Source organism: Pavona decussata, unplaced genomic scaffold, assembly GCF_977016875.1.
Source record: "Pavona decussata unplaced genomic scaffold, jaPavDecu1.1 SCAFFOLD_100, whole genome shotgun sequence".
Lineage (NCBI taxonomy): Eukaryota > Metazoa > Cnidaria > Anthozoa > Scleractinia > Agariciidae > Pavona > Pavona decussata.
This window is the reverse complement of record NW_028145515.1, coordinates 2,770,705-2,782,500: the sequence shown is the minus strand read 5'-3', so window position 1 is coordinate 2,782,500 and position 11,796 is coordinate 2,770,705. Positions and strand designations below refer to the sequence as shown.

Genomic DNA, 11,796 nt, shown 5'->3' with positions numbered 1-11,796 from the left:
AACTGTTTTCAAACATAAATATCTTAAAATCGGAGACACCCATGAAGCTCAATGTACATTTAGAATGTTTTGCTATTAGCAATGACCTTTCAACAGAAAAGACAAAGTGTCAAGTTTTATTTTGCCAGAGATATTGGTAAAAAATGCTAGAAATAAACCAAATCACCCCGTTAAAATTGATTCATTATTTACTTGAAAACGCTCTTACAGATTTTTTTCTAATTTCGCCTAGAAGTTGTCTAGACTGAGTAGTTTAAATCCCTAAAGTTTCGTCATAAAGTGTCTGACTAGATTTCGAGATAAATCGACAATGTTTAAAATGAGAGGCTATGCGCTTCTGTTGCTATGGTAATAGCTGTTGCTTGGAAACCGATGAGAAAATTAACTTTGATCATATGTTGAAATGATGAGTTAGTATGAAGGAGATCGAAGTTTATCTTGTATGCGAGATTGTAATTTCAAAACTTCCACCCTAAATCCAAAAAAACTGCCTCGAGCCTCCTTAACCCTTTCACTCCCATGGGAAATGTCGTATTTTTGTAAAACGGCAACTGTGATTCCCTACACCAACTAAAAGGTTTTATCTGGGGCATTGTATAAATCATTCCAGCTAAGACAAAGGAAGTAACAAAAGAATGAAAAGTGTTTAATGTGAGAAAATAAAAACCTTAGAACATCTCACTCCTCGTGTACACTGGGTATACCCCTAAACTATAGCTTAATTTGCAGAACTCAGTACACAGTTTCTTGTGAAATGGTGACTTGGTCTTAAAAGTGTAAGAGTAAAAATGTACAAAAAATGGAGGGGTGGTTAATCATGTCTCATGTAGGAGAGGGGTAAGATTTTATGCTTCCATTATGCAGATCTCTCCAAGATCTGTTTGGTGTCCATGAAATTTTATACAGATTGACCCAATATTGAGCAAGTAATGACTTTCTGTGCCATATGGCACTCTTGGGAGTGAAAGGATTAAGTTGCGTTGTGCTCTGTAGAGAACTTCAACCTTCATATTCAGTGACTGAAAATTAATGTGCATCACAATCACAGTTCCTAGCAAAAGTTTGAAAAGTTTTGGAAAGAATACAGGCAACTGTGGAATCATAGACTTTAAATACAATACCATTTATGAAAACTCCCGCAGGTTGAGTTCAGTTGGCATTGTATTAAATCTGAACTACATGTAAGAATTTAATGACTCTTTTAACTTGCAGACATGCCATGGCAGAATCTTTACGTAAAAAGGCAGAGGGCATCAAACAGAAAGCAAATTCATCTGTAAGTCCTAAGAAAGTTGTTTTGAATTGTATGATTATGCACTGATTTTTTTATTCCTGTTAGAGCTTTCAGTATAAAATGAATTAACATTACAGCCAAACTGGAAGTGCCTCTTCCCCAAAACAAGGACACCTCATTGTAAATGGACAATGATTTGTCCCAGGAACGCGGAGAATTAAAGCAGGGCAAATGCAATTTGGGGAGAATACGTGCGATGTACAAAACGGCTGGAGGACAGTTGTTGTTGTTATTTTTTCTTTCGGTGGGGGGGGGGGGGGGGGGGGGGGGGCGGGCGGGGGGCAGAGAGGAGAGTGTGGATGGAAGCTCAACAAACTTGGTGATGAAACAAAGCCAACCGACACACTAGGACAAAGGGGGGGGGGGGGGGGCGGTGAGTTTCCACTTAGTTACATAACATTCAACTTTGTCATATATCTTTCCTTATTATGAAGTATGCAGCCTTCTACTGGTTGTGATGCTAAAGCTGCCATTATATTTTAAATTCAGGTTGATCTCAGCGAACTGAAAAAGAAAACTCTTCAAGTGGAAGAGCTGGCCCGAGGATCACCGAGTCCTGAGCTAGCAAGATCGCTTAATGAACTGGGAGTGCTGTATTTTCTTCAAAATAACCACGAGTGAGTTTGAAAGTTCACTGTTGTTCTCATTGAGTGTTTTCTCACTACTGTGCTGTTCTATTTTCTAACTTTTGCCAACGTGAAAGAAATGTGATGTTATGTTTTATTCTACTAATCGACATTCCAATCCTAGCAGTATGCAAGATGTTTGTCACGTGAACCTAGTTTAATGGCCTTAGCTCCTACGAGTCTCCTGTAGCTCAGTAGCTCAGTAGCAGAGCATCCGAACTAGTAATTGGAAGGTCTTAGGTTCGACCCCTGATAGGAGAACTCGGATTTCCTTTTTCCGAGTTTGTCTGTGTCACCGACTGAAAAAAGTACATATATCGTTTGGCCAACATTACTTTCCTGCAGTGCTGTTAATGATGCTGTACAAAGTGGCCCTGACTTTTGAGTCTGTGGAAGAATCATAAAGTATAGTCGTTTCAGTGATTTTACTGAGTAGTTACAGTAACTTCTCTGGTTTGAATTTGAGGTTGCATTAAATGGTTGACGTTTGTTTGTCTTCAAAACAGAGCCGCCAGGTCATTTTTTCAGCGGTCACTTGAGATGCGCGAGTCCCTTCAAGGTCCGGATCACCCGGATGTGGCCCAGTCCCTTCACAACTTGGCAGCCTTACATAATGACCAAAAGATGTAAGTGGTAAATCGTTTTCTATTTCATTGCTGGCTGTTGCTTGCAAGCTCGGAAATCTTTTCTTAGGGAGCGACACCTTTTTAGAAATTTAAAGGCGCATCCTAATTTTGCGTATTAATTTTATGAGTTAGCTTTACAGAAATTTTTTTTTTAATTACACGTTGCTTGCCCACCGCAGGGATTTCCTTTGCAAACAAATCGTGCACATAATTATGCAGCCACTTACATTACTCTTTGGATGCACCACAGTAAAGCATGCTGAGGTTCTCACGGTCAGGGAAAACAGATTTTTTTAAGGTCCGCGAAAAGTGAGGGAAATGCTAAATTCTAGCAGAAAGTAAGTGAGAAGTCAGAGAATTTTACTTTTGGCAAGCTACCAGATTGGGAAAGGGTTACCTCGTTGGCATAAGTAATGTTGGTTCAAAAGACATTTACAAAATAACTGATTTCCGGGCTTCAATAGTGGCTTTATTGACAAAAAGTTTGTCTTCTATGGCCCTTGAAAACTGGTTTGCGGTCAGTGAAAAGTCGGCTTTTTTTATTATCGTGGCAAGTGGTAATCCTGTTTCCACTTATGGACTCATTACACAAAAACAAAGCCAAAAATATGAAACGGAGCCTTTCACGAGGGCTTTTGAAAATCGTGCAGGACCCGTTATAAACCTTTGTGGAGGAAAGTTCTGATACTCGCTTTTTTTTTTTTTTTTTTTTTTTTTTCAAGACCTGACAAACGCTGATCATTGGGTTAAGTTATCTGTTTTTGTTCTTTAAGCCACCGTGACCTGAATCTTATCAGCTGTTTGTCTTTCAGCGTTCCAGTTGTTCTGAAATCCTTGTTTTCATCTCTTGTAGGTTTGACAAAGCAGAACCTCTCTACGTTAGGGCTTATCAAATTCGGCTTAAGGTAAGAAGAACGCATTATAGACATGCTTTGCCCTATTTTTTCGTGTAGTCATCTTATCCTTTCTCAGTTTCATAAGGCCAGTCAAATGTGCCCTAACAAATTGTCAGCTCTTTAACATCGTTACACGATTTTTTTTTTTTTTTTTTTGGTTGGTGGTCGCTGGATTTAAACAAACTATCATAACCGCATCTATTTTGAATCTGGCGTGCCTTCTTCAACGTTCCCGGAAACATTAAACGTTGGGCCCTTTTAACTATTTACTTGCACAATGTTTATCACCATTTTTATATAATTTTGAAATCTCAGACTCTCAGTTTAGAGAGAAATGCGAAACAGGTCACAACCTCTAGAAATGTAAAGAAAATGATTGGAAGCATTTGCATGTTGTTTCAACGCCATCTGGAAACTCTTTTTAACTGGTCGTAATTTTCTGATATAATTGGCTCTTCAATGTTCTTTTTCACAGGCCTTTCAGCCACACCATGGAAGTGTGGCCTCCACCATCAAACATTTGGCTGTGCTCTACAGAAAACAGGTATGGAAGCGCTACCTTAGCGCGATTTTCATTTGAGTTTCGAAAGTAATTCGCGTTTCCTTTGGTTTTCCTCCACTGCGCTCTGTGATTGGTTAAAAAAAAACTCGCGCCACTTTCCCAACCAATGAGAAGCAAGAACAAAACCAATCGTGACTTGCTCTCACGCGTTTTCCCGCGCTCGGCGCCGGTTACATGCATTTGCTTCAAATTCTGATTGGCTCATTGCATTGTTTGCGTCTGTTGTGATTAGCCAAAGTAATTATTGTTGTTTTGGTTTTATGACACTCTGGAAAACCGCTCGATTGTATGAAATTAATAACACTTCATGAAATATCCGCTTTAGTTGCTATTAATTTTTCACCAATCGTCTGAAAGTATCATTTCCTTATGCATTGCGGTGCCTATATCGTTTTCTTATGTTACTGGTTTTTGCGTTTTCCGTGGGAATGATTTGCCTGATCGCAGATGACGTCACAAAAACTAAATTTACGAAATTATGGGATTTGGGAAGGTGTTCTGAAAGAGCATGATGAAAACAGCCTATTTGCAAAAACATCAGCATATAACGTTCACCACCGAGACAAACTTAGAAGAATTTCTATGGAGTCATCGGAGTATGACCGTGCTAAGATGTCCCTCCCAACTTTGAACAAAATGCTAATTTTTACGGGTAGGCATTTTTCATCGTGCTTCCTTCCGAGCATGTTAATAAATCCCATAATTTCAAAAATTGAAACATTTCTTGACGTCAGATTTTAGGACTCTACTGACGAACTGTGTCGGTGTATTACTCAGGGTGCTTCAAGGAATTATGGGCTGCCAGGTGTTGCAGATTCAACTAAACAGTTTGAGAACGAACGTCGATTGTCCTTAATATTGTTTTGTTTGCTTATAGGGTAAATACGCAGAAGCAGAACCGTTATACAGGTAAATGAGAGCTTATTTGTTGGCTGTAGATATTACCAACAACACAGTTTTTAAATAGAAGAAAGATCCTCGCAGTTAGTACGCAACAGCAGTTGCGAAAAGAAAGCCTGAAAAAATTCAGGCTTAAACGAGATTTGAACCCATGACCTCTGCGATGCCGGTGCAGTGCTCTACCAACTGAGCTATCAAGCCAACTGGGAGCTGGTCATTCACAGAATGCTAAACCTCTGTTAAAGGGCCGAGGACAGTTTGGAACATCCCAAATGCTATTGGAGAGCAGGGATGGCGCAGTGGTGAGAGCACTCGCCTCCCTCCATTGTGGCCTGGGTTCGATTCCTGGACTCGGCGTTATTTATCGGTTGAGTTTGTTGTTGTTTCTCGTCCTTGCCCCGAGAGGTTTTTCTCCTGGTACTCCGGTTTTTCCCTCTCCTCAACAACCAACACTTCTAAATTCCAATTCGATCTGGAAAGTGTCTCCAATTAGTGCTCTGCGCTAAACACATTGACACTTGAATAAAGTGATTTAACATCAACTCCATTTGAATTCGGTTCATGACTGACACTATCTAAGGCCCCTTAGTAGCAATGTAAAGGAGGAAAGCGTCGCGTTAACCTACCTTACAAAAGAAGTGAAATTCCTCCATAGTTTTGTTAATTAGAGCGGTTTTCTATTGAGTATCGAAAGTAATTCGCGTTTGCTTTGGTTTTGCTTTACTACGTTCTTCGATTGGCTGGCAAAACTCGCGCCATTTTCTTAACCAATGAGAAGGAAGACTAAAACCAATCGCGTCTTGCTCGCACGTGTTTTCCCGCGCTTGCTGCGAATTCTGATTGGTTCATTGCGTTGTTTGCGTCTTTTGTGATTGGCCAGAGTAATTACTTTGGCTTTGGTTTTACGACACTCAAATGAAAACCGCTCTACTACAGGGAGCCAGTCTTACTCTAGGTGTACAAATAAACGTTTATGTTGTTGTTCATGTTGCCGTTGTCATTGTCCTTACTATGCGGAACAGACTTCATCTTTTAGCTAGCCAAACAAGCTTTGAAACATGACAGCTGAAGACAAATCCTTTCATTGTGATTCATCTTTGTTCCTGCAGGCAAGCCCTGGAAATACGAGAGACGACGTTCGGAAAATCGCACCCCAGTGTGGCCACGGCTCTCAACAATCTTGCTGTCGTGTTATGTCTTCAAGTAAGTAACCATTAATTAACTAGTAATAATCAAAGATTGGGGAGTGCGTTCGGTGTCACCAGGCTCTCTGTGCCTTTCCCAAGTTGGTGATGATGTCATCCGCCCCTGCAAAATCTGCGGGGGATGCCAGATACGCGTCCCAAGATCCGTTCATTCAATTAACGTTGTTCTATACAATCTCGAGTCCAATCTCCAACGATCGCGTAGCGGGAGTCCGATTATTTTTCATCACTAGTATGATTACAGACTGAATTGGACAACGCGAAGTCCTGTTACCACTTAATCCTAACCACTACAACATCCGAGAACAAATGACTGTGTAGAAACAACCGTTTATTTACGAAATTCTTTGGAAAAAGGACCCCGATCAAGTGCAACTGTCCTAACCAAGAATTTGATCATTTTGCGTTTTAGTGCATGAGTCGAGAGTGGCAAAGAAATGCGCCACGATTTATTTTTATATTATACGATATGTTTACTTATTTTTATTTGTGACGATGGGTAACGTATCAGCATTGGCATTGTGCCGCTCAATAATCGGAATTTCGCCTTCCCGTTGTCCTCACAGCGTTCAGTTGCGCCCGCGTCACGTCTTCTCTGGGGGGGGGGGGGGGGGGGGACGCGGGTGCGCGGGATAGGAGTGGAGGGGGGGGGGGATCTAGCGCTCTACTGGCATCCCTTCTGGGAGTGAGTAGGTAAAGCTCCTTGCCTTGTGGGACTCAACCTTACTTGTTTGATTGACAGGACAAGCAGTCAGAGGCGTTACCACTGTACGAGCGAGCGCTACAAATCTACGAAGACACACTTGGTTCATCACACCCCCGTGTGGCCGAGACACTTGTCAACCTTGCCAAGCTATCTTATGACCTGGTAAATACGCTTTCCTGTCTAGGGCCGTTGATTATCGAGGTGTCTCGTTACTAAGTTAAGTTGTTGAGGTATGAACGTAGCGGTGGAATTTGTAGATCGACAGAAAGTTTCTCATCGTTTTTTCCAAGATTGTACCATGCTATGTTTGTGTATGTTGTATCTCGATCTTTCTCAGCATAGCCGTGTTGTGATATAATAAGCTCAATATGTTTGCAAGGCAAATGAATGTTATTGATATTTTCATGTTTGAAAATGCACCAACTTTGAATAGGAAAGCTGCCGAGGAACCCTTCCAAAGCACGACGGCAACGCCAACGAAATTACACGAATTATCCAGGAACATCATTGGTAGCGAACGGCGTTCAAGGCCAGAACAAAAATTCACCGTCGTGTGTCCACGTTAACTTTGAATTTGGATATTTGACGTCGTTGTCTTGTAGAAGCACGGCAAAGAAATGTATCATTTTTAATGCACGTGTAGAACTATTTTTTTTGGAGGGGGGGGGGGGGGGGGGCTAATTAAACATTTTTTTTTGTAGTTTTCGCTGCCGTTGGCGTTGTGTTTTCGTAAGGACTCCAAAGTCAGGTCGGGAGCACCAGGTTCACAATAATCGCATTTCACTGTATCTTTAACCCTTTAACCCCTAACATCAAAGAACAAATTCTCCTATCTTGTCCCTATACATTTCTTATAAAAGTACTGGGGAGAAGTTATTAGAATATCAAGAAAATTCACTTCGGGTGATCATATCCTTAATTCTCATGACATCAGGGGTTGAATAAGGATTGATATTACAAGGAGAAATTTGATGCTGATCACTGTTAGGGCTTAAAGGGTTAAAGCTTCTAGTTGTCTGTGGTTTGTGATCAGAAATTAATTCAGTTATGTTCTGGTTTCCCATCAGGATTTACCAGAAAAGGCTGCCCAATTGTACAAGCGAGCTAACGACATCAGGGAACATGAACCACGCCTTGGCCTATCTAGGCGCTCCTCCCTCAGCGTTCTCAGTACCGGCAGCGTTAGAAGACATTCACATGGACTCCAAGCGAATGACAGTGTGTCTAGGGTGATGTTAATGTGAAATAATTAGTAGGTGTAGTCACTTCACGCTGGGTGTCCTGTGGTGGATTAGCATCTCAGACAAACTGGGCAGGGGAATCACTAGGTAACAGAACGGAAACGTCAGTTGACAACGGCGCGCGCATCAAGAATACCCATAAGACAGTCGAAATAGACTCGCGTTTAGACTATTCCGCGCGCTCTCGCGTCCTCAAATGACGTTCCCGTTCTGTTGCTAAATCAGCCTTAACTGATTCAAGAGGGGGTGCAGGTGGGGTAGTTATTCTCCTTACATACAGTCAACTCTCTCTGAGCTGGGCACGACACAGTCTTCACCATCTCCAACTGTCCGTTTTAGAAAGTTCTTTAATTTTCGTGAACTTGTGTTTTAATTTGCTAAGCCATTGGCTTGAGAGACCACCTGTTTATCTTACTTCGATTGGGTGTGTATATCGTAGTCAAAAATGGTTGTTTTGTTTTCTACGACCAGATTAGACCGGTCTTCCAGTGGCCGCTGAGAGTAACTGTTTTCTTGTTTCGGTCTTCCTTCTGTTGACCTAGAGGAGAAAACCGTGTAACTTGTATATACTAATCAGATCAAAAATACTTATTTTTTTCGACCAATCAGAAGCGAGGGGTTTCCCGCGCTTGGCACTGGACTGGTTCCGCTTGTGCGTCTGATTGAATGTGCAAAAATGAAAACAAACAAACCAACAAAGAAAGATGTCAAGGCAATTTATTAGAATGCGTTGTTCGAACTACGGTTTCCGGAATCTTATGGGTTTTTTTTTTATCGACGACCTCATTCTAGTACCCTGATGCCTCCCCTTAATTTCACTGATTTTAGAATTATTGTGAATAACGCAAAAGTTGCCCGTGAATTTTTCGCGGGTAAAATCTTGCGCGACATTCGATGATACCCATACAAAAAAATTTAAAGAGCAAAAAAAAAAAAAAAAACTCATAATACAAAATATATCGTTTTGTCGCTTAAAAAAACACAACGAGCAAAAGTAAGTGTTCGTCGGCAAATCTTTACCTGGAAAGAGCGGAAAACAGGGGCGCTATGTTTGATGGGAAGGACTCGAAACGCGAAGCGCTGAACAGTCCCACAAGACTATGCGCACCACTTTTGACTGAGGGGGCCGCCTGGAGACGAGACAGTTACTGACCTACCCATGAGTAACATCTTTCCTTTTCCATGCGAAGTAAAAGGTACCAGGGGAATTCACAACGAAATAGTTGGTGTGTAACACCACCATTTGCTCGAAAAAGTCCGGAAATTTTCGATAGGATATAAAATAGATCACAAAATTTCTGGAAATTCGGGGTAACTGCCGAGTTAGTCTTCTTTTCCCGTCCGTAACGGGACGTCGGAAAATTCCGTACCATTTGTCATTTCTCGTATTTCTACAACCTCGTTCCGAGGGTGCCTCCTCTTCACGCCCCAGGGGACGAGAGATAGACGTCGTTCCCTGGGAGGTGTAGAGGAGAGACCCTGGTAACGAGATTGCTATTTCTATTCTCCTATCAAGGAGAATTGCACGGCATTGAGTTGGAAAGCGCCATCTCTTTCGGCTGGTAGGCTTAGCCTTCATTATTCAACGGTGATCTTAACCCGTCATTTCCTGCAAATTGACCCAAGATTTTCTACTGTTGAGAGTTTGAGAATCGCGTTTACGGCAAACGTGAGATACGCAGGAGTGTTTTATCGGGTTTAAAACCACGAGGCGCAGCCTAGATAAAACACGTGCTGCGAGTTTTTTGGTCGGCTTCAAAAACATTCCTGGAAAAGCTTGTGACAATAGAGTTCATAACAATTATGCTTTTATGAACGTTGGAAATTAGCATACGAGGAAAACACCGTATACTAACGAGGAGTGTTTCATCAGCTGATAAAACACCGCATACTAATAAGAAGGAGGTTTATCGATATAAAGTCACTCCACATCAAATTGAAACAAATGTAAATTGAAAAAAAGCACAAATAAAGATTATTATTATTATCCACGTGATGTACTATCGAGCATTTGATAGGTCAATGGGCTTATGAATTATTAATGAGTTTTGAAGTTTTCTGGAAAAACTGAGTACACAGATGAGAATAGTGCAGAATAACTCTGGCCCTTGATTCCAACGCAAAACTACTCAATTTTGTTGAGAAACTGAAAACAGCGAGCGGCACTTGTAGGATAAACTTATGGTCAAGTTGTCATTTTTGCCGTTTTTCGTGAACGTGATTCTAAATCTCTGTAATGTACCTTATAAATGAAAATGATATTCAAGATCTCAAATCACGCTGTCAAACTGGGGAGGTGTCAAGGGAAGTTTGTGTCATTTCGAGAACCAAAAGGGTCAGTTATTCAAAGACAGTTTAGACGGTGTTTAACAAAACTACGTTCTAAGCCATTTTCAATTTTGCCAACAGTCATATCTAAACATTGTCTGCGGCTGACGGCAACAAGAAGGCTTGCATCCCAGAGTAAAAAACTATTTATCTACTTTAAATAAACCGCTTAGAAACAGATTTGGAGGCCCACTGATTGTCTTAGGCCGCGGCCTAAGTTAGACTCTGTGTAAATAACTGGCCCAAAATGTTTTCCATCAACAGATAAAAGCAAATGCTACAGTTTTGTCATAAATTATCGCCCCAGTGTACAAAGGCTTCCGATGAGTCTCTTTGGTCATAGATGGACTGGCTTGCTTTGGATTACAACTTGAAAACAGTTGGGCTAATTTTTTTTTTCTGTCCTAGTGTTCTAGAATTATTTTGTGACTTGGGTACTTTCCATTTGCAAAAACTGGCCAGAGAGGTCAGTTTGCAAACGGAATGCACCAATTTTGAGATTAAGTTTTATCTTAGTCCTTCGAATTTCTTGAAGATAGCGCGTACCATTTTCGGAATGCTTATTTTTATGATTTTGCAGCACCATCCCTTCAAAATGACGCAGGCAAACGAAGTACTCTAAATAAAGATATTGTTGTACCATTTTAACGAAAAAAAAAACAACAACAACAACAACAACACAAAAGAAAAGGTCAAACTTTCCTTGACAAATCCCTATAATTAACTATTGTCTTTGTTCCGCTATCCACCTTATATTTAAAGAAAAGAAAGATTTATTTATGGAAATTCAATATATACTTTTTGTTTGCAGTCCTTTTGATTTTGAGGCTCAAATAGCAGAAAATATTTTATGTAACTATGTTTTTATTCCTTTTATAAGACAGATTAATATACGTTAAATTTAAACTTGTAAATAAAGAGGCGAATGTTTATTAAGTAATGAAACGAATTTTATTGCTCTGTAAATAAAAAGACGCTTTTTATCTCCATTTACAGAAAATAAAGGGAAGGATTACAAATTTCTGGAGTGTTGGAATGCCTTTTCAAAAAACCTGGAAAATCGCCAATGAATATTAAACAGCATAAAATTGTTAATGAGCAAAATGAATATTCAATATCCTCACTGACACTATTTGCAAAGGACAGACAATTCTCCCGAAAAATCTCAATTGTCACAGATCTCGGAGAACCAGGTGTAGCCAGTGGGTGAGGAAAACAAAAATGAAACGTACGGGAACAATATTCGGCGAAAAAACGTCGAGAACTTTCCCTCTTTTCGCACATTACCATCGCAACAAGACTAAAGCTCAAGAAATGTAGCCTCGTTTCCAACGCACTTATCGTCAGTAACCGCGCTTGCCTATGGGGCTTGGAGCCTAGCGCGCTCCTTCCCGATCTATCAATCTCGTACC

General features: G+C 40.7%; 1 protein-coding gene across 1 annotated transcript in view; it reads left to right on the top strand.

Moving 5' to 3' along the window:
• LOC146472343 (nephrocystin-3-like) overlaps window positions 1-11,411 on the top strand; it is a 49,810-nt gene extending 38,399 nt beyond the window's left edge. The window contains exons 25-33 of the mRNA XM_085119702.1: window positions 1,213-1,276; window positions 1,784-1,911; window positions 2,427-2,546; window positions 3,400-3,451; window positions 3,918-3,986; window positions 4,882-4,913; window positions 6,014-6,107; window positions 6,852-6,977; window positions 7,883-11,411. Coding sequence (XP_084975828.1) covers window positions 1,213-1,276; window positions 1,784-1,911; window positions 2,427-2,546; window positions 3,400-3,451; window positions 3,918-3,986; window positions 4,882-4,913; window positions 6,014-6,107; window positions 6,852-6,977; window positions 7,883-8,059 — 862 coding nt within the window. The 3' untranslated portion in view covers window positions 8,060-11,411. The remainder of the gene's footprint in view (window positions 1-1,212; window positions 1,277-1,783; window positions 1,912-2,426; window positions 2,547-3,399; window positions 3,452-3,917; window positions 3,987-4,881; window positions 4,914-6,013; window positions 6,108-6,851; window positions 6,978-7,882) is intronic.
• Window positions 11,412-11,796: the final 385 nt, after the last annotated feature.